General features: G+C 42.3%; 1 protein-coding gene across 1 annotated transcript in view; it reads right to left on the bottom strand.

Annotated features, from left to right (window-relative positions):
• Window positions 1–12,676: 12,676 nt before the first annotated feature.
• The window catches only part of LOC143982351 (membrane-bound glycerophospholipid O-acyltransferase 2-like), an 83,723-nt gene continuing 73,767 nt past the window's right edge, over window positions 12,677–22,632 (bottom strand). Inside the window, exons 12-13 of the mRNA XM_077480989.1 lie at window positions 18,747–18,898; window positions 12,677–16,102 (exon numbers count right to left, since the gene is read on the bottom strand). Of these exons, the coding sequence (XP_077337115.1) occupies window positions 15,961–16,102; window positions 18,747–18,898 (294 nt within the window). The 3' untranslated portion in view covers window positions 12,677–15,960. The remainder of the gene's footprint in view (window positions 16,103–18,746; window positions 18,899–22,632) is intronic.

Raw genomic sequence — 22,632 nt, 5'->3', positions numbered from 1 at the left:
ATTACTTTGCTGATAAAACCCGCCCGGGGGAGACTATCCCATTTTGCATTTCTTTTGGGGTATGCAGCTTGCTGACTCTCATATATGTGTGTTCTATTCATAGATATACAGATACACACCATTATGGAAATAATACAAGTTTTCTATAAGAAATTACTAATAATAGTACATACATACAATGTACAAACAGGTATTATCATCAAAGGGCCCAACACGAGTCCTGGTAGAATTGCGCACGTATACCCGTGTATATATCGTTAATAATAGGGATACCTCCCAATGAATGTTGTAGCAAAGTCCAATTGCAGGAGCCCCTGAAGATGATCGCCCGTGTGTTGGAGAGCTGAAGACAAGATGTGATGAAGAGGAGACCCTCCAGCCATTGTCCAACTGGCCTGGAATACAGTCTGGAACTTAGAGTCAGCCTATCTACTCTGTGCTTAGTCCCTAGTAGCGTCTAATCTGTCATGCTATTGGGCCTCTAACTAACAGAAGTGCCATTTGGATGCCTAACCTGGCTCTAGCCTATGCTGGTTATCGAGCCCTAAGTTAAAACTAGCTATAGAATCCCAGAGCAGAAGGAACAGGGTAAGCTAAAATAACAGGAGCTGCATAAAAAGCTCTATCGCAAAAAACAGGTTCACCAACTAACATACAGTAAGGTGACTACTACACAAGCACACCATATCACAGATTAGTTAGCTATGTAGTGCATCTAAGATAACAACACAGAGACAGCTATACTTCTTTCACCAGTCTCTCTATATATACATGTAGCACTCTTTTAGCACAGATCTTAGATCAGGCTGGCTGTAGTGTCCCAGGTTCCATTCCCTGTAAGGCACACGGCAGCCAGGCACACGGCAATTCACAGTCACTCAAGTCAGAGAACGGGCCATGCATGTTTATTTGCTAGTTTAACTTGGGGTGGGTGCGTGTAAGCCTTGGGACACTCCAAAAACTAGAATTACAATAGAGGATACCGGTAACTGTTCTGCTTCTTCAGGGTGCAGCCACCCTCTTGTTTACAGAATTGAGAGAACTACCACTTAGGGGACCCCTTGGCAAAGGTATAACTTGAATCAGTAACTGTGGTGAGCTCTCCCAAAGAGTGACAAGGGCAGGCTTTAGACTTCTTAAAATGATTGTAAAGCTTAATTTTTGTTTATAAAATAACAAACATGTTATACTTACCTCCTTTGTGCAAGGGTTTTGCATAGAGTGGCCCTGATCCTCCTCTTCTGGGGTCCCCCAGCAGCGTTCCAGGCTCCTCCTCTTCTCAAGTGCCCCCACAGAGAGAGACACTTTCAATGGGGGCACTCGTGCGGGAGCACTCCCGAGTCCTGCTGCTGCATCCATTGATACAGACAGCAGGACTCAGCCCCACCCCCGAGCTCCTGCACCACTGGATTTGATTGACAGCAGGGGGAGCCAATGGCTCTTGCTGATATCAAGCTATCCAAAAGTACCCGAGACAGCGGCTGGAGCTGCTGTGCTCATTCTCGTCGCTGGAATGATCGGGTTCAGGTAAGTAAAAGGAGGGCTCTGGGGGGCTGCTGTACTACAGAAGGTTTTCATCTTAATGCATAGAATGCATTAAGGTGAAAAACCTTGAGGGTTTACAACCTCTTTAAGGCTAGTATTAACTGTGCCCTGGGTACCATAATGCTTCTTGTAGTGCCAGCCAGTCCCTGTACTGGATGCCTCTGGCTTGGGTCCTCTACAAAACTTCCTGCAGTGCTTCAGAGGGCTCTGGACATGGGTCCCCAAGCTCCTTTAGCTGGAGCAGGGACCCCCAAAAATAATTTCTTCTCCCCTGTAACTGACAGCCCCAGGAACATGAGACTGCTGTTCTAGACCCTAGACCATTTATACATCTCTTAGACCCTTGCTGGTTACTCTCCTGACCAGGGATTGGCTGAGGCTGTTTGAATATTCACCATGGAGTCTGCCTCTCACACCCACTATATTCCAGAACTCAATAGAATGCAGGGGGGAGTAGTTGAACCTGCACCAGAAGCACACAGAACAGCCAAAAACAACCAAGTACTGTTCCTCTACTATGGGGAAGCCAAAAACTAAATTGACCTCAACCATAGCAACCTAACCAGGAGTAGGGGCGGACTGACCATTCGGCCACTCGGGCACTGCCCGAGGTCCCCGGGCCACTAGGGGGCCCCATCAGGGTTGCCAACCTCAGTAAAACCAGGGAAAGTATGTAAAAATCTGTGTTTTTTTACATCTGTCTCTGAAATGTCCCTTACCGACATACTTTTGGTCTAAAAATCCTGAGATTATAGCTGCCTAACCTCTCCAGTACCTTCTCAGCCAACAGAAACATGTCTGTGTATACTGTGTGATTGTATACTGTGTGTGTGTATACTGTGTGGCCTCATAATCCCTGATTGCCTAGGGGCCCCATAATCTCCTATTGCCCGGGGCCCCATGAGTTGTCAGTCCGCCCCGACCAGGAGTTTTTTAATATATATATATATATATATATATATATATATATATATATATATATATTTGTATGTTATTTTTATTTTTTTAAACACACGCACACATACACCCAAAATCCATGGGTAGACTTTCTCTCTCCATTTCCTCCTTCTGGGGTTTTCAAAGCCAGCCTCCAAGAGACAGTCAATTCTAATGCATAGCTATACATAACAGTAGAGGGCAGAAGATCCCTACAACTGCAAATTAAAAAAAAAACAGCAACAAATATCTATATTTTTCTACAGGTATGGGTGCTTTCCTATCAACATTGTGAATGCAGGTAATAGATTTTCAAGTAGTTCGACATCTGCACATTCTTGATTGCTCACAGCATTCTGTGACTCAATCAGTGGACTTAAGTACAGGAGTACTTCCATTTTTTCAGTGCGAAGAGGGAGAGGTTGACAAAGGGTCAGACCTGTCACAATCACAGAGATTGTGCAACAAGCTAGAGAATTTTTTTGTGTAATGATGGACCCACCCTCACAGCTAGCTTCTCATTCAGGCATCATATTTGAGAAAAAAAATCACGTTCAATGAGCCTTCCAGGGATGGACTGTTCCTGCTGATTAGGTGACAAGGGACAACTGCCCTGCAATGGCTTTTTTTTATATCAGGGTTTGGAAAAGCACACAGATACTGTAGTACCATATGCATTGGGATGACTTTACTAAGACAGTTCAGGGTCATTTATTATCAATCTGCCCCCCATGCCAAGGTGTTAGGTGTTATCTTGCACTCTGATCTATCCTTTCAGCCCCACATCCAATCACTGTCCAAAGCTTGCCACCTGAACCTACACAACATCTCCAAAATGTGCCCATTACTAACCAATGACACCACAAAGCTTCTAATTCCCTCCCACCTCGACTACTGCAACTCCCTCCTCATTGGTTTACCCTTACATAGGCTATTCCCTATTCAGTCCATCATGAATGCTTCTGCCAGACTTGTCCACTTTACCAACTGTTCAGTATCTGCTACTCTTCTCTGCCAATCCCTTCAATGGCTGCTCAAAAAAACTAATTAAATTCAAAATATGAACAACTTACAAAGACATCCACCACTCTGCCCCCAGCTACAGTGCTAGCCTAGTCTCAGAATACCAACCTAATCGTTCTTTTTGTTCCTCCAAAGCCCTCCTGCTCTTTAGCTCCATCATCACCTCATCCCATGCTTGCATCCAGGAGTTCTCCCAAGCCTCTCCCTTCCTACGGAACTCCCTACCCCAAATCTGTCCAACTATCTCCTACTCTGTCCACTTTTAGATGATCCCTGAAAACCTATCTCTTCAGAGAAGCCTATTCTGCCCCTACCTAATAACTGCACTTTTATTTTCTCCATCAGCTCATCCCTCCATATTTATTATCTTTTGTATCACTTGACCCTCCCTGTTAAATTGTAAGTTCTAATGAGCAGGGTCCTCCGATTCCTCCTATATTGGATTGTATTGTACTGCACTGTCTGCGCTCACATTGTAAAGTGCTGCACAAACTGTTGGCGCTATAAAAAATCCTGTATAATAGTCTATCTATTCTCTACTATGGTGACTTCCTCTAATCACTACAGATATAGAAGTACCAAAAATAAACATGAAGGAAATCTGTAGAGCGAATTTATCTAGGCTGCCTTTACCGACCTCTCATTCTTAGGGCTCATTTACACTTGCTTCAGCTTCAACACACATTAACAGCTAGTTTACACTTGCTTCAAAACAAGGCTTCTGACAGGCTTTGTTAAAGCTCTCTGAACGCTAGTCAAAGCTCCTGTCACTAAATAAAATGGTTAGCTTATAGTCCTGTTTACACCTTGCTTTTGCTTGCTTTTTAACAAAGCTTGTCTGAAGCCATGTTTTTAAGCAAGTGTAAACTAGCCCTCAAAGTGTCTTCAAAGTCTCCATAGAAGTCTATGGCAAAGCTCGCTTGAAGCCCCACCAAAGCCTCATCGAAGCCCCACTAAGCCACACTGAAGCCCAGCAAAGCCTCACCGAAGCCCCACTAAAGGTTCATCGAAGTCCCATTGAAGCGTCAAAAAAGCCTCATGGAAGTCCCACGGAAACACCAAGCAAAAGTATGGTGTAAACAGGACTGTAAGCTAACCTTTTTTTTTTCTTTTTTTGTGACAGGGGCTTTGACTACTGTTCAGAGAGCTTTACCAAAAGCATGTCTGAAGCCATGTTTTGAAGCAAGTGTAAACTAGCCCTTAAAGTCCTAGGTAACTGGTTATTATCCTAAGCCAAAGGCTTTAATGCTTTTTGAGTTTCATGTAAAAGAAAACTAGCACTAACAGTTCCCTCATTCTTATTTGTACAGAACTCCTTTAAGCTGCCCTGAGTTCAATGCAAAACTGTCTCTTACATGGCCAATTATTTTCCAAAATTTTGGAGAATTCAAGCACTACCTCAATTTGTTCTGCAACATTGTGATCTTGGTTCATATATTTTACATATTTGGAATTGAAATTATACCATTTATTGGTTAACTGATTAGAATGCAGTAAATATATTTTATAGTATCTTCATTGTAAACATGTGATGAGAGATACTCTCGACCCTCCTGAAAAATACTAGATGACTGGCTGTCATGTTGACATTCCAGTTTCAATACCTTTGGGTCATTTACTCACATCATGTGTGCAGATCTGATAAATCAGTGAAAAGCCATACGTCTTTGCCCGCCATTTTTTTCTTGATCAGTGATTTAGGCTAGGTTCACACTGCCGCACAGAGTGGCCCACAGCAGGGGTCCGGTGCTTCCCTTTTCATCATTTCATGTCCGATTTCAGTCTGAATTTTTGGCTGAATTTGGACCTGAAATGGACCAGGAGTCCTGTTCCAGGGATGTGTGAACCGGCTCCATTGAGAGACGGTCACAATCTCCTGACATGTGAATTGGATGTGAGAAAACTCGCATCCAATTCGCAATGGTGTGAACTCTTGAATTAAGATGCTCATCAGGACAACCAATCAACTGTTTTTTTTTTGTTTTTTGTTTTTTAAAGGAAAGCTCAGTACTTCTATGTTTCTTTAAAGGTTAAGTTGGCGGTCATTGCAATACTTTATGTCACACTGTATTTGCGCAGCGGTCTTACAAGCGCAATTTTTGTGGAAAAAAAATACACTTTTTTGATTTACAGCGGAGGTGGTGGGGCTCGGTGGAGATCGTGAGAGCATTTAGAGAGGTACAGCGGCTGTTGGTTAAGCTGGCCTCCTGGCTGGCGGAGGACACTGCGGAGAAGCTGAATGGCACTGGCGGGGAGTCCTAAGCAATACTGCCCACCCAGTACTGGGTAGAGCCCCCAGGAGAGATGTGATGGACGATGAGGCCATGGAGAGGTAAGGAGGAGGATCTACGTTGAGCTGTGTGTCTGTGGGGGATGAGGGGGGTGTGAGTAGTGCAGGAAGTAGTAGTCAGGTAGGTCAGTGTAGTGTTAGGTAGGTCAGTGTATGTGCCAGGTAGGTCATTATATGTGGTCAGGTAGGTTAGTGTATGTGGTCAGATAGGTCAGTGTAATGGTCAGGTAGGTCACATGTGTTACAAGGGCAGGACAAAGGGGTGAAGTCAGGGGCAGAGCCAAGGGGAGCAGCAAAATTAGGTTTTGCCGAGGGTGTCAAAAAACCTTGCACCAGCCCTGTGTCCCTTCCCTCTAATCAGCTCTTAGAGGTCTCAGAGCTCCCCTCACTGATCTCCGCTGAGTGTAACTTCAGCTCTCCATCCCCCTTTTTGACAGCTCAGACAAGTTTAATAAATTCTGGACTTTGAACAAATGTAGAGAAAAGCAGACTGCAAATAAACAGGTAAACCTTATGTAGGAGGATTGGTTTCATCTCTGTGAATCACCAGTCACTTCACTGGAGATATGGAAAGGTTTACAACCACTTAAGGCACTTGTGCTTTGCATCATAGTTTGGTGATACTTAATTTTGCACTAATTGGTGGACTGAGCAAGAGCAATAAAGGCTAGTAGATTAGAACTGCCTCAAGTCAAGTCAAATATTCCCAGTCCTCTTCTACAGTAACCCCATCCAATTTATAGGCTCTTTTCTTGGGTTGGGCATTATGTAGAGTTCTGTGTTTACCCAGAGACACACAGTTGATTGCCATGCTCTGCTGATTCATCTTGCAGAGGTGTGTGCAAGTTCTGGCAGTGGAGTTACAAACATGGGTGCACCGCAATGTACCGTACATTCCTCCCTGGAAGGATATCACTGCCTGGCACCTACAAATATACAGCCCAGGCCATGCCCATTTCATTGCAAGCTCTGGCCACAGAAGGCAATGGCTAGCACCGAATGAATAAAATGTTAAACATTTAGGCACACCGGAGAAACATTGAGAGTTTAGAACAGTTTTTTTAAAGGAGAGAAAAATAAATGAAGATTATATGGATTTACTGTATAAAGAAAGTATAAAGTGATATACATTTTCTACTATTTTATCTTTGATCTTATTTTAATTCCTATTTAATGTCTAGAAATTCAGTTTGCCCCAATTAACTGTTGCACAGGAAATGTGGCAGTATGTGTCAGGGACAGATTAGAATCTGCCACTTCCTTCAACTAGTACTGTCATATACAACAACTTTTTATTAAGCCCTTTAGAAAAACATAAAAATGAAATTTAACAGAAATAAGATGGCAATAGGATAAATCTTTGGCTATTCGAAGGTTCTCCTTTAGCTGGTGTATGCTGCAATCATTCCCTTGTTTGTGATGACACTTTATACAGCAGGTTTTCATAGTGACCTCATGAGAGCTTCAGTGAAACTGTCAGAATGACTTAATACTCTAAACGGAGCACCTGTGCTCACTGATCCTGAAAGCCAACACTGTTGTGAGTCCAGAGGCAGAGCCTGCAAACCCCCTAGCTAAGGCTATATGAACGCTGGCTATGACGCTGAAAAGTCCACCTGCCTGTTTGTGTAGTAAGGAGAAGCGATTTATCATCTATTGCAGCTTTTCTCAGCCCTGTCCTCAGGCCTTAGGATTCCTTTCCAGGTGGATGGATGAAAGTGGCTAAATTATTAGTCCACCTGTGCTTCTTTAGGGGAGACCAGGCAGCTAACGATTGGGCTACAAAAAGATTTATTGCTTATAGAAATTCACAGCAAAATTATTATGAAACCTACAGTAAATAGGATAAAACTGATTCTCTTTAATTTATAAGAGCATTTTTTTCCAGAACCACTAAATCTTATAAAAAAAAAACAACACGAGTTTGAACAACAGAAATGTACTAATATACAGTATATCTACCCTAAAGCTGGCCATACACCAGTAGATTTTCATTTGAATATTCATATGAAGATTCTGAAAGAATCATTCATCAGAGCATTCGATATTGCCAGTCATATCATTATGTTCTAAAGCCCTTAAAATTTTGTGTAGACCCGCTACTTGAAACAAAAATTGATTTGATCCCACTAACCATCAGAAAATCAAACACAAAAAAATAAATTTTCCAACAATTTTTACTCTGGCAGAAACACATTTTCCTTTTGCCTTGATCTCATTTTTATTGCTAAGCTCAGCAAGGGTAGAACATTTATGGTCTGAGATCTGTACAGGTTAATCTGATGGGGTGATGGCCATTTGGATAGAGTAAAGCAGTAGCTACCAGTTTTGCATACATATGATACGGCCAAATCAATTAAACACTTAAATCTCTGGGAAAAACCCTGGTTCAGCACCCTATCATAAAAGAAGACTTGAAAATGTATGGTCTGAGATCTGTATAGGTTAATCTGATTTGGTGATGGCCATTTGGATACCGTAAAGCAGTAACTACCAGTTTTGCATATATATGCTAAGGCCAAATCAATGAAACTGGGAAATCAAATCTCTGGGAAAAACCCTGGTTCAGCACCATATCAGAGCTGGCATAAAAGAAGATTTTTGTATCAACGACCCAATATGAGCTGAAGGTATCCAAAGACAAGAGGTGAATATGAAGCTACTTCTGCCTACGGTGTGGCTAGCTTACCCAGCTAGTAGTTAGCCAATATTTTTCGATTAGGTGACAGTATTTTTTTTTATTCCATTGATCATAGCGTTGGCAGACTAGTGCTGGTAGTGTGTGACTTGAAGTTGTTGGTGGCAAGAAAAAGCCTGCTAAGAACCCTATGACTAAAAAATGTTCCCTACACTAAAGCACCCCCTAACACTTAACATAGTGACTTATCTCTTAACCTCCCCCAAACACTTAACCCAATCCTTTAATCTCATCCCCAGCATGCTTACTTTTATTTCACCTACCCTCTGCTGTTTCAGCTGCTGGGAGCAAGAAAAGCTGCCCGTGTAAGCTTCAGATGACCCAGTGCTGCCACATAGAGGAATCAGATGCTTTTTTATACCCAGGGTGTGTTACACTGGGTGTGTAATCTGTTCCTGTTAGTGGAAGTGTTGGTAGGGGGAATGGGGGAATTATGTAAACTTGTTGCTTTGCCCCATATCACTAATTAACCTCCATTACCCAATGCTAAAAAAACTGACAGTAACACCCACCCCCATCAATCCCTAATACTAAGAATTAGTTAATTCCTAAAGTAACAGCTAACACTAAACTAGCCGCCTCACTGCTTCTTCACTAAAGAAGGAGTGTACTTTTTCTATCCGCTGGCAAGGTCAGCTATGCCAAAACCATCCCACATATACATTATTATTATTATTATACACAATTTATATAGCGCCAACAGTTTACACAGCGATTTACAATGTAGAGGGGGGACAGCACAATTACAGTACAGTACAATACAAGAAGGGACAGGAGGGCCCTGCTCGTAGAGCTTACATTCTAAAGGGAAGGGGTGGTGGTACAGAAGGTAATAGATGTGGGGACAAATACATGACTGGAAAATCAAGAAGACCAAATCAAGACCAAGAAAAAATCTGAGAATTTTAAAAAGTTCACTGAACATGATCCCTACTGCACTGGTATGGCCTACCTGAAAAAATAGAATTTTTCGTTTACTCATAAAATCCTTTTTTTGGAGTACATCACATGCCACGGGGCATCCTTATAACCCTTAAGACAGGTGATTTGACACTATCAAAAAAGAAAAGATAGGAAATCTCCTCCCAGGCATACTCCCTCCCATCCACGCAAGGTTTCCTGTTTTTATACAAAGCCATGAACCACAAAGGAAGAGAGATGGCATCCTCAGGACCAAATAAATGTTCCCCTTGAAAAGGTAAACTTTATACATGCTTCTTAGCCCTTGTACACACGGTTGGAGATTCCGACGGAATGTGTCCGATCGGACCGTTTTGTCGGATATTCCGACTGTGTGTGGTCTACATCGGACTGTTTCCGTCGGAGTATCCGACGGACCAAGTTTTCCAACTTGTTGGTAAAATTTTTCGACAAAATGCTCCGATCGGACATACTCCGATCATGTGTAGAGAATTCCGATCGGACAAAGTGCCACGCATGCTCAGATCAAATTCCTACACCAAAGCTATTGGCTACTAGCGTGTACATAGTCCTGTCGTAACAAAATAACGTAATCACGTCGGGTTTTCCGACAACTTTGGAATCTCCGACCATGTGTACAAGGGCTTACAGGGAAATTCTGCTGACCAACACTTCAGCCATAACAACCTGTGAATGTGTACTGACAGGACCCCTAGACCAGAAAGTTGTTGAATGCAATCCTTCAAGGTATCCACAGAGAAGCTAAGAGCATATGAGATATCTTCTAGGTTTCTGCTTGTTTCGGTATCTCCACTAGATCGATCTATTTCTCTCCTCATGAAATGTACCCAGGCCTCAAGGCACACACCTACAACCACAATTGCCATTTGTAGAGCTGCTTCCACCAGAGCACATGATGCTTTAAATAGGGCCTCCAGGCATTTGTCTAAAGCATCTTGAAATACCAAGACATTGTCCACTGGTACAGTTAATGTCTTGTTGAGATAGGAGACCCTGGATCTACTGAAGCATACTCAATTTCTTAGTGAACTCACTTTCCATGGGGCTATGCTGAGTAAACCTCTTCAGCACAACATACACCTTGTTAAGGTGAGCCCAGTCCACATATAAAACATCCTTTAAATGAGGATGTACAAGAAAGGATTGAGGATGTTGTGACAGACACCATGGGGTTCATTTACTAAAACTGGACAGTACAAAATCTGTTGCAGCTCTGCATAGAAACAAATCAGCTTCCAGGTTTTATTGTCAAAGCTTAATTGAAAAATTTTAAGTTAGAAGTCTATTGGCTATCATGCACAGCTACACCAGAATATGCACTCTCAACTTGTAGTAAATCAACCCCACGATCCAAAATCTGTGACCTTTGGGGTAGAGGACTTGGAAAGCTGTATCTTCAGATTAGTCCGAGACACTTCTGCAAGAAAACTCATAAAGGCCTTTGGGGTCTCGGATAAACTCTGCCCCTGGGGTTCTTCTGGTGTAGATTCCTCAAATAAGGATCCTTCTGAGTTCCCTTCTTGTCTTCCTATACCTCCACTGGTTTCTCTTCCGTTAAAATGGAGGTGGTTTGAGAGGGTGAGATGGGGTCCAAGCCAGCATATATTCTGGAAAGCTGATGCTATAAATCAGCAATAGCAGATGAGAATTTATTCCTTGACACAAATGAACTGAAGGTGCCTTAGAAGTAGTGGAAATACCAGATAGGTGAAGGAGTCAGAGCCGCAGGGAATAAAACAAACTTACACCCAGGGGATACGTTTGACTGTGCCCAGGTCCTTAGTTCAAAAAAATATTCTGGGACCCTTCGTCTCCTACATCCATTCCTCTTTACTGTCGATTGGACATGGCCTACTGACAAGTATAAAGGGACCCTTGCTGGGAATAGCAGTCTGAGTCAGCCAAGAGGGCACTGTGCTACTGAGCACCAGTGTGCTGGTTACTCCAGAAGATTTGACCCCTTCTAATCCTGCCAGTGCTCCAAGGAAACATTGTGTGGCCTCTTTAATATTTGCTGCTAAGCATAGCCCCACAAAGGCAATCGCTCTGCTGCTAACTGTAGTCCCACAGGAGCAATCAATCTGCTACGACCTGTAGTCCTACTAGAAGAATGTTCTGCTGCGACCTGTAGTCCCACAAACAGCCCACTCTGCCACCTCACTTGGGACGTCACTAGCTGTATTGCACATGCTGTGTGGCCTAGATAGTCTAGAGTGAATGCAGGGGTCAGAGAAAAAATTTGGTAACCTAAGCCTCTCAAGCCACCTCTAAGCTCTGTTACTGCCACGTAGTTTTCAGAGTGGCTGGGCATGCCATACAGTAAAAAGCACACACCAAATCAAAGTAAAACAGTAGTGACACAAGGATTTTTTCTTGCCTTGCCTAGGCATGGATAAGGGTACGAGCAGGACTACCCCAGGGCATTCACCCTTTTCTGCCAATCTGGGGGGGGGTCCAATCTTCACCCATTATGGCAAGCAATGCCACAAGGGCCTTCAAGAACTTGACTCTCCAGCTGGGGATCATCGCACAAGACCCATATAGCAACTGTATATATCATTGTGCAGGGTCCAATTCTGCAGGGTCCAGTGCTAGCCTGCAAAATTACAGTCCATCCAGTGTGGACCATTCCTCTGAGCATAGAAAAGCCGTAAGAAAATGGATTCAGAAAAAACTGTCTCCTGATTCCAGGTGGAACTGTTGAGATGTTAGCAATTTTTTGTGCAACCATCACCTAAGACACTAGAAAATAGCTGAAGCCTTCTCAGGATGGGAGGGGTTATGCCTTATTCTTGTTGTTTTCACCAATATCCAATCACCTGAAGGTGGCAGCATAACCCCAATGGATATGAAGATGCTCTGTGTCCTGGAATGTATAATAAAAAATGTAATGTCTGATAAAACAAAATAAGATCCTCAATGACCCATAAGTGTCAAGAGTGAAAAGGCAGCCATGAAGGCTTTGGGAAACTGTTTTTTTGCTGCAGTTTTTTATTTACCACCACCACACCACCACACCGCCGGAGCCGCCATATCCGGAAGGCACGCCGAGGGAAGATGTCAGCTCCCTCGGCGTGTATCGGGCGAGATGTTGGGGCCTCGTTCTAAAGTATTTCATAATGAGCTAGTATGTGGTGCACACTAGCTCATTATGCCTTTTCCCTTGCAGGTATGAAAAAAATAAATAAAAATTCAGCGGGTTTACTACCGCTTTAACATGTTTATAAAAGTACACACACAGATTTTCATAAATTTTGCTTTATTTACAAACATGTATAAAATATATTGCAAATATAAAACATTTTCAAAGGTTGCAATGTAACTCTTAAGACATGCTCAATAATTTAGTGTTTCACCTAATATTCTAAATTATTAACAAAGGCTGATGAGCCAGCAAATTTGGCACAATAACAAAGAAATATGACATTGTACTGTATATAAATATTTTGTTTCTTTCAGGGAGATGAATAAAGTTACTATTCTGTTTTAAAAACAGATGAAAGCATCCTAAAGGTGGAAACAGGGTTATTTATATTTTCTCCCCTACATTGCAAGACCTGTAAGACTGGTGCTAGGCATTTTGTAAAGTATGCACAGTAAACACCAAACACTATTTTGGCACATGACCAACTGGCTTTCCTAGTTTGTGATGTATATATTTATGTTTATCTCTACACTGCGTCTCTATGCTGGTGACACAAATAATAGTAAATGGTCAAAGCAGATGGCATTTAGAGTGTTTGTTGTTACAGTGATCAGCATGTGACTGAATGTGACTGAAGTGCCAAGGGTAAGGTGACTGTGGATGCTGAGATAAGATTGTATGGCTGAACCACAGCTGCAGACCAGTTGTCCCGATGTTTGGCCATACATTATTCCGTGTATGTTACTAAATCTAAAGCCTGGTACACAAGTAAAAAATTTTATCGTTCAACCCAGCGGGTTAAACAAAATAAAAATAAAAATTGACAGATCGCTGTTCTAACACATGCAATGTTAGTGCGGCGATCTGCTGTGCTTTTGTGTTCTGACAGGGGGACCATAACACACTCTCTTAAGCAATGTTTGCAGAGGGACACACTGATCAGCCACACTGTTTCCTTACTACCCCATTTACATGTATGCTATGACCAGTTGGCCAACAGACAAACCTCTAGGCAGTCAGATCATGCCTGCATGTCTAACTGTCCCTCTTAGGTTTATGACAGCTTTATTGTAGAAAAAGAAATACAGGAATCACTCACAATGGTTTTACAGTACAAAATCTTTCTGAGGTCGTGTCCATAAGACATAAAGTGGTGCGTAGTAATATACTCCAGACACACAGATCCCTTTAGATGAATCTTCTTGATGACAATTTCTTGTATTAAAAAGACCATTACTATCAATAAATGTTTATTTTGTAAGATGGTGAAAAATGCCAGTTGATATTAAACCTAGATAAAGAAGTATTATGTTTATGGAATAAAACCAAATTATAGTGATATTGGTATACAACCTAATCATTTAAACGTTTAATATATTGCAGCTTACCAGTCCTTAGACATAGCGACTGGATTTGTTTTCTTTTATCATGCTTTTTTATTTATTTTCACCCGGTGATCTTGCTATTAACATACTTCCTGTCTGACAATGACAACTATTATTTACTGGACTGTATCTATGAGAAAGCAGTGCTGTCATACTAAGCTGATCTCCTGGTCTACTTGGACTACAAACACCTCCCCCTCTCTTAATCTTCATTACGGGGTTTGGTGTGTGTGTGTTGGGGGGTACCTAGCCTAAATAAGAAAACAAATGCAGCCACCACATCTAAGAACTTGTAAACTGCAGTATATAACATTTTTGCTCTTTTACTTTGTCCAATTTGAAAAGCACTATTTTTAATTTTCTTAACAGAGGTCTGGTCATTAAAAAGTAACCATTATAACACAGTATACTTGTATGAAGTTGTTTGTGCTGCTTTCACCATTATTCACACACTAACCTTATAGTGTAAACTTATACTTTTACAAAATTTGTCTCAGGGAATGTTGAATGTGTTCAAAGTTTGGGGCCCTTATGGCAGAAACAAATTGACTAATGCATAAAACCTATTCTGTGCCTTCAGCAAGTGGCACATTCACTTTGTAATACTTAGCCTAAATCATAAAAATGGTGCTAGTGAATTTGGACACCTTGTCCATAGCAGCCTGTCAGATGTCTCCTTTGATTTTATACCATTAAGTCCATGAATGTGAATGTTTGCTATGAAGAAGTGTCCTTTCATTTTGGCAAAGCAACAAAAAATAAAAATAAAACTAACACCCTAAAGGTTACTATAAACAGCTCAAACTTATGCTGAATCAGCAGAAATTCAAACTGTATGCAGCCTTGTCACACACCACCTAGATCAACAGAAGTTGATTGTTCAATCAACTTTTGCTTTAGAAGCCGTGTGAAAAGTTTTGACCAGAGACTGCATCCAATCAGATGCAGGCACTGTTCAGGCATGCTGACAGATTCAAGTTCTGGCTGTCAGCATACAATAGCTGTCAGGGAAGGTTTGCCCATCTGTGCTGTTTGGGGCATGGATGGAAGAATCCGTTTTTTTTGTTCTGCCCACAGGCTGAACAAAAAAATGTATGCTTGTAAGGCATCTTAAAGTGGTTATAAAGCCCGAACATGTTTTACCTTAATGCATTCCCTGCATTCTCAGGTCCTTCTTCAGCTCTCCTGGGCCCTCCCTCCTGTCGAGTGCCCCCACAGCAAGCGAGCCGAGTCCTAGCTCTCTGTGTCCATTCAGACATGGAGCCCCGGTTTGGCCCCAACCCCTTTCTCGCCTGATTGGCTAACTGACTTTGATTGACACCAGCGGGAGCCGATGGCCCCGCTGCTGTGTCTCAGCCAATCAGGAGGAGAGTCCGGGACAGCTGAGGTACACGTGGACATGGCTGGATAGAGATGGGGCTCAGATAAGTATTAGGGGGCTGAGGGGGGCTGCTGCACACAGAAGATTTTTAACTTAATGTATAGTATGCAAAAAAACGTCTGACTTTACAACCACATTACATTAAAAAATGCTTAGGCATTAGTATCACCCGTCACCTTCCCCTTTTACTTACCTGAGCCCTCATTCGATCCAGCGCTGTGGCAATCTGCAGCTCTTTCCCCCCCTCATTTCCTGGTCTCACAGGCTTTGCTGAGGTAGCGGGAGGCATCAGCTCCTTCTGCGGTCATCAAAGCCAGTGACGAGGGAGCAGGGGCAGGGCTGAAACCCCTTGTCTGTGTCTATACATGCAGACAGTGAGCCTGCACGAGTGCCCCCATAGAAAGCAGCTTTCTATGGGGGCACTCGTCAGAAGAGAAGCCGGGAGCACCAGTGGGGACCCAAGAAAAGGAGGTCTTGGCCACTCTGTGCAATTCCATTGCACAGTGCAGGTAAATATAAGCTTGTTTGTTGTTTAATAAAAAATGACAGTCACTTTAAGTAACATGCATATCCTAATTGTATAACATTCTGGGTCTGGTGTGAAGAAAGTGCTCACTACTTTTCCTTCTTCAGGTGGTTGTAGTTACGGTCACAAGGTGTCTCTGCAGAGCTTTCTTTTACAGAGACAGTTCGTTTTTTTTTAGGTAAAACCATGAGCAGCAAGACAGGAAGAATGTGCAAGCAGAAGAACAAAGACCTGCAAGGAGAGAGAGAGAGAGACATAAGTCTACTTATTATAACATAAACAAAGGAATGCAAGTAGGTCCTCAAGAATGCATTATCACACTTTACCATGATTTAGTGGAGGGCAGTGAAATTATGTTATTAACAGGTTCTCTGTAGCTTATTACTATAGGACAAAGTGAGAGAAAGTGAACAGCAGGGACACAAAACAGAATGAATACTTCCGCAACAGAAACCAAAAGAAATAAATATAGAGGAGAGATTTGTATTTATAACGAACCTTTATAATGAATCAAGTCTGCAGTAGCTTGGTTTGTTGGTTGATTGGTTTCCAAATAATCTACCTTTTTCCCAGGTGTTTTTAAACCAGCAATCTTTAGGTCAGCAAAATAAAATGCAATGAAGTGGCCTTTGAAAGTTAAAGTGGTTGTATACTCAAATTTTTAACTTTTACCTACAGGAAAGCCTATAATAAGGCTTACCTGTAGGTAAAAAAAAATATCTCCTAAACCTGTACGGTTTAGGAGATATTCCCCTCGGTATGTGCCGCTGACTGCAGCGGCGCATGCGCACAAGGGGATTCTCGGCCTGAAAATCCGGCAGTGGCCGGCCGGAATGAAATCTCCCACGCGCATGCGCGGGAGTGACGATATCGCGGCTCCGGCCACTCACAGCGCTGGAGCCGCGATACCCGGAAGAAACGCAGAGGGAGCATGTCAGCTCCCTCGGCGTGGATCGGGCCAGATGTCGGGGCCTCGTTCTAAGGTAAGTATTTCATAATGAGCTAGTATGCGGTGCATACTAGCTCATTATGCCTTTTGCTTTGCAGGTTTAAAAAAAAAAAAAATGTGCGGGTTTACTACCGCTTTAAATGCCAAAGTGCCAAATTTCTGGAAAAGCTGGCAAACTAGAACTAAACAGGATAATGTCTACAGGAAATGGGAACACCTTGTATTACAATACATTATTTAGGCCACTGATGTCCAAAAGCTGCAATTGTTTCTTTTTTTTTTTTCAAATTCCAGTACAACAATATTGTTATTTTAGGTGAATGTAAATAAAACAATACAATACTAGAAAAGTGGTTGGAAAATTTTGGAGTGAAACTAATGAATGGTGGTCAGGAATAAACTTGCCATAAAACAGAAGAAACTGGAATAAGTAAAAACAAGCAAACTAACTATCTTTAAAGTGGTTGTAAAACCTCAGACATGAAATATGAACAAAGCATATCCCTCTATAGTGTGCATTTGTCTCAATCCATTGTAATGTCTGACAACTTCTCACAGGTTTGGCTGACATTAAGAGAAAAAAGGTGACAGGGGAGGCAACTCCAGCACACGGCCTGCAATTGGCAGCCTTAGCTCTGTTCCTTTGTGATGTGTAAAGGGGGTGTGTCCCTTCCGTCCAATCAGCTCTCAGAGCTCTCCTTACTGAGCTCTGCAGAGTGAAATTTCAGCTTCCTGCCCTCTTTTTTCTGACAGCTCAGACAAGCTTTATAAATTCTGGACTTTGAATATATGTAGAGAAGAGAAGACTGCAGATAAACAGGTACAACTTATGTAGGAGAATTTGTTTTATCCCCGTGTACTGCCTGAGGCCAGTCACTTCACTGTGTATATGTAAAAGATTACAACCACTTTGAGCCTAGGTTCACACTGACTGCAGGAATGAAATTGTGCAAGTTCAGCTGACTGTCAGTCAGTCTCGACTTCCGGGGTGATTTCAGAGACACCTGTGTGGGTTTCTGCACAGATGTCAATGGAAATCGCACCCCGAAATCGGCAAAAGGAGTACAGAAAACACTTTTGGGTATCGGTCTGTAGCCGCAAATGCAGCGTAGCACCGATTCGGATGCTGCCATTGCCGCCGATTTGGCATGTGATTTGACATATCAATATGAACCATGGCTAAAGGGAACTCATGCTTTACCTATACAGGGCAACTGCTGGCCACTGTCAAACTTAGACTCCCAGCAGTCTATACTCACCTCTCCTTCACTTCTTTTTACTCAGCCCCCAGGAGTGAGGAAATTAAGTCCTAGTTGTACCTTTAGTCAGAGCTTACACGGCTAACTGTCTCCTTGTACTTATGTGACAGAGCTGAGCCATTCAGCAACACTGTTACATAAGATGAAGGGCAGTGAGTCACATGCCTTAACATGCCCAGAAGTACAGATGAGCAGGGAGAACAGAGGAAAGCTGTCACTCCCATCAAATCAGTGCAGCCATGGTATGGGTGCTCCCTACCCAGCAGCCACGCATAACAAAGGGCCATTTTAGGTCAATGATGTCACAAGCATTCCTGCCCCTTTATTACATGTGACTGCTGTGTAGAGGAATACTCTGGTCATGGATGATTGGGTGCTGATTTGAGCTTACTTCTAGATTTGGCCCAAACCTAAGTTTAGACCATACCCTTGCCTATCCTTACCCAGATGTAACAAATATTTCCAATGATCTTGGCAGATGAACAAAGCAGTGAGAGAGCAAAGAAAAGGCAAGTTCATTCTCCTTGGGGCTTTAAAGCAAACCTGTTGCATTACCTAGAATGGGGATCAGGTTGGCTTTAACCTTTATAAACAGGTCTGATAGTGAACTTCCAGATTTCCACATTGATTATCCAATTCACTTTTCCCACACCCGATCTATTATTACCTGTATAGCTGCAGTGATGGTCCAAGCTCTAGTATTATGAAGGGAGCCACAGTGTAACACATTGTTATTTGTGTAGAAGCCCAAGTGATGACATCATAAACAAATCTGTGTAATGCGTTATGTTGAAACAATGGACGTATGGTTTGCCTCACCTGGTGGTGGGAAAAAAATAGCATATGCATTTTTCACACATTTTTTACATAACTGACAAATTTGTAGATTAATTATAATTCTGCTTGGCACATTTGAAATCCCTGTTTAAAATGTTTTTTTTTTTTAAAGAGAAGTTCAGGGTTTAAAAAAACCCAAACATCTATACTCACCTAGGTGGATGCAGCATTGATCCGATGCTGCATCTGTCCCCTGCTGGCTCTGCAGTGAGAACTTAACAATCATACACCACTGATCACTCAGTTCTCCACTCCGCTCTGAGCAGAGAGCTGTGGCTGTCAGTCAGTGGCTCTCTGCTCTTCCCTCCAGTACTCTCTGGAGCACTGGGCTGTGGAGGGGATGGGAGGAGCTGGCTCAGGCTCTCAGCGGATCGCTGAGAGGCTAAGCCAGGTACTGGTGCAGGAATCTGGGTGGATCCCAACCATATGGTCTTTCCAAAGCCTGGACCGGCTGAGTGACATCACCGGCTAAAAATGAGTCACAGGAGTGCAGAATGAACTGCACTACTGTGATCCACAAGAGAAGCACAGCCAAAAAAGCTTTGGCTATACTTCTCCTTTGAGCTTTGGATGGAGTAGAGAATAGTTAGACCCTCTGTCAGGTCAATAAAAACTAACTGAACAGAGGTTTTAACCCTCCCCCAATCCATTCAAAGAAAAAAGGCTTGAGTAGTAAAGTACCCGCTTAAGTTTAAACCCAGAAACTGTTTGTGAAATATTAATAATAATTGCATGTTGTATCAATTTTGCATATCCTTAAAGATTGCATAAAAGCCTTGCAAAGTTTTTATTCTCTCAAAACAGACAAAAATTACTTTTAATTAGCAGCATGAAAGGGCAACTTTTATAAATTGGGGGAATGTAACTACAATTGGATTATACAGAATCTGTAGCAGCTGTGCTTAGTAACCAATCAGCTTTTACCTTCAGCTTGTTCAGATAAAGCGAAATGTCACCTAAAATGTGGAGTTCTACTCATCCTCCTCCCCACCCACATTCTGCAATTATAGTGAACATTTCTTCCTCTGGGAGCTGGTACCCTTTTCTGACAGGTAGCCACTCTGACTTCTGCTCTGCTTGCCAGGTGGCTGCTCCAGTCTTAGTAAATTCCCCTCTTTTTTTTTTTTTTTTTATAATATTGCTCTGAGCAAAGCATTATGTGGAAAATGCAGTAACCAGGGCAACAAATCAGAAATTATTTTCATTTTGGCCTTGTTTTAGTTCAGTGAATACTGGTTTGTTGCTGCAATTAATGTTTTGGTCTATATGAGCCTGCAGACATTACCAACAGCTGGTTATGAATGTTGAAGTGACCTCACTATGATTTTTTTGTGTCTAAACTACATAAAGCAAGGAGACATATTCTGTTATTTCATGTGATGTCATAGAGAACCACAGCAGATACCTGAACTATCTGTTTCCACCCACTGTTCTACACTATGGCCCATTAAAGAACAACTATCAACCAGCAAGATTACTTACAGACCCCTAAAATTTTACCTAACCATTTTACCTGTGTGGTGGTCACAGAGAGCAAGGTAAGTTCCTACAACACCACCCTTCTATACCACACAGTACTTTTATTGCTCCTGCCACCTCCGCAATCGTTTATACAAGCTCTGTTTGAAAATCTAATTGTCTAGGCATAGAGCAAACAAGCATGCTCACTCCCCATCCCATAGAGCAGTGGGGGGTTAAACAATTTAATCACAGGCCGCATCAGCATTATGACTGCTCTCAATGGGCCGGTTGCATCTGTAAAACTAGATGTCCTGAGCACCTCCCCCCCCCCCCCCTTACAACAGATGTCAAGAGCCCCAATCCCCGCCATCAGAAGTCAAGAGTCCCTCAACCTCCCTTACATGCACCACCATAGCTCCCAACTGTCCCCGATTTCGAGGGACTGTCCGTGATTTGGAACAAAGTCCCTCTGTCCCTCATTTTGGTCTGATGTATATTGTTGAATATAAAATGCACTTGTTATCTATCAAAAAGTGTTTTACAGTGCTAAACCTTTCATCCAATTTCTAAATTGCTGCATTTGTAAATTCCAAAAACCAATATACAGGAATCAGTAGTGGTAAAAAAGCACTTACTTTGCACCCCCCTCCTGTCCAGACCAATTTTCAGCTTTCAGCACTGATGCACTTTGAATGACAATTGCGCGGTCATGCTACACTGTACCCAAATTAAATTTTTATCATTTTTTTCCCACAAATAGAGCTTGTAATAAAAAAAAAATGTAAAAGACCAAATTTTTTAAAATTATTTTTATATTTTTTTATATTTTGTTATAAAATTTTACAAACAGGTAATTTTTCTCCTTCATTGATGTACGCTGATGAGGTGGCAACGATGCCCTATGCCTATGTACTTTTGTTAATAGTTGTCCCTCATTCCCAACTCAGAAAGTTGGGAGGTATGCACCACCATACTGGGGGTGGAGTTGGAACGCAGAAAGTGCAGGGTCTGAAGGAGGACCAGAGTTTGCTGAATGCTGAGACCAGGAGAGGGGAGGAGGAGGGGGTGCTTCAGCTGCACAGAGAGGTGCAAGATCTGTAGGAGGAGTTCTGCCTTTCTCTGTGCTGCCAACTTTTGGGACAGGGAAGGAGGGGCAGGTACCAGTTTCTCCGTGGCTGCATGGAAAAGTGCAAGATCTGGTGGAGGAGTTCTGTCCTCGTCTCTGCTGCTGAGGCAAGGTAAGGGCATCAATGAGGGGGTTGTCACAGCTGCAGTAGAGGTGTGAGGACCACATGAAAAGGCCGTGAGGGCCAGATTAGTTTTCCGGGCCTTGTGTTTGACACATTTGCCATAGAGTTGTACTTGCTTCCTGACCATTTTATCACCAGTCTTGAGTACTATTAAACAAGGAAAGCATGTTTATTGTGCCATGCAGATAATGACTTTTAGGAAAGCCATTATGCACTTAACGAATTTGGGGCTGTAGCGATCAAGGTGGTAGGCAGGAGCGTAAAGCCACTATGTTGTTCTGCACTGCAGTGAGTTTGTTCTGCACTACAGTTGTTCTGCACTACAGTGAGTTTGCTTTATGTGAATTCCACAAAACGTTACCTTTAAATGCTTTTCTCCTGTCTGTAATGTATCCCTCTGGCCTCTGATCACACGGTATCAGGCCATACTATCTAGAAACCTTGTGACTTCCTCTCAGATTGGCTTTGTGCTCACTATATGCAGTTATCTTGGTATGCTGTTTGCACTCAGGCATAGCCTCACTATGTGGCATGCTATCTCTTCATCTTTTAGTTACAGGTGGTAAAGGCTTGAACTCTAGGTGAAACTAGCATGTACATAATTTCCCATTTTAAGTTATATGCCTGTAAACTTTTAGATATTATGTACACTAGAAGCAGCAAATTACCATTCCCCAGTTTCTTTGATGGATCTTATGAAGTGGAAGTATATACGGGGCCTCTCCTGTGCTTTTAAACATTTTTTTCTTTACTCTTTTCTAGGAATGCAATACGCTGCAGTGTAATGTTGCTACCTCAAAAGTCAATCCTTTCTTTTTTTCAAATATAGGATGTTGGTGTCTTTTGGCAATCCTTGATTTTCTAAAAATGATCCAGTATAATGCCACAACAGGCCCATATATAATGCTGATTACTGATACTTTTCTGTTCTGAAAAACGACTGCATCAATGCTGTGCAGCAGAGGACAATTAGGGCCCTTTCACATGGGCTGTCTGGTCAGGTCC

Source organism: Lithobates pipiens, unplaced genomic scaffold (assembly GCF_037356315.1).
Source record: "Lithobates pipiens isolate NorthernLeopardFrog02 unplaced genomic scaffold, aLitPip1_a1.2 Scaffold_16, whole genome shotgun sequence".
Lineage (NCBI taxonomy): Eukaryota > Metazoa > Chordata > Amphibia > Anura > Ranidae > Lithobates > Lithobates pipiens.
Note: the sequence above shows the minus strand (reverse complement) of the source record. Positions and strands in the feature narration are given on the sequence as shown.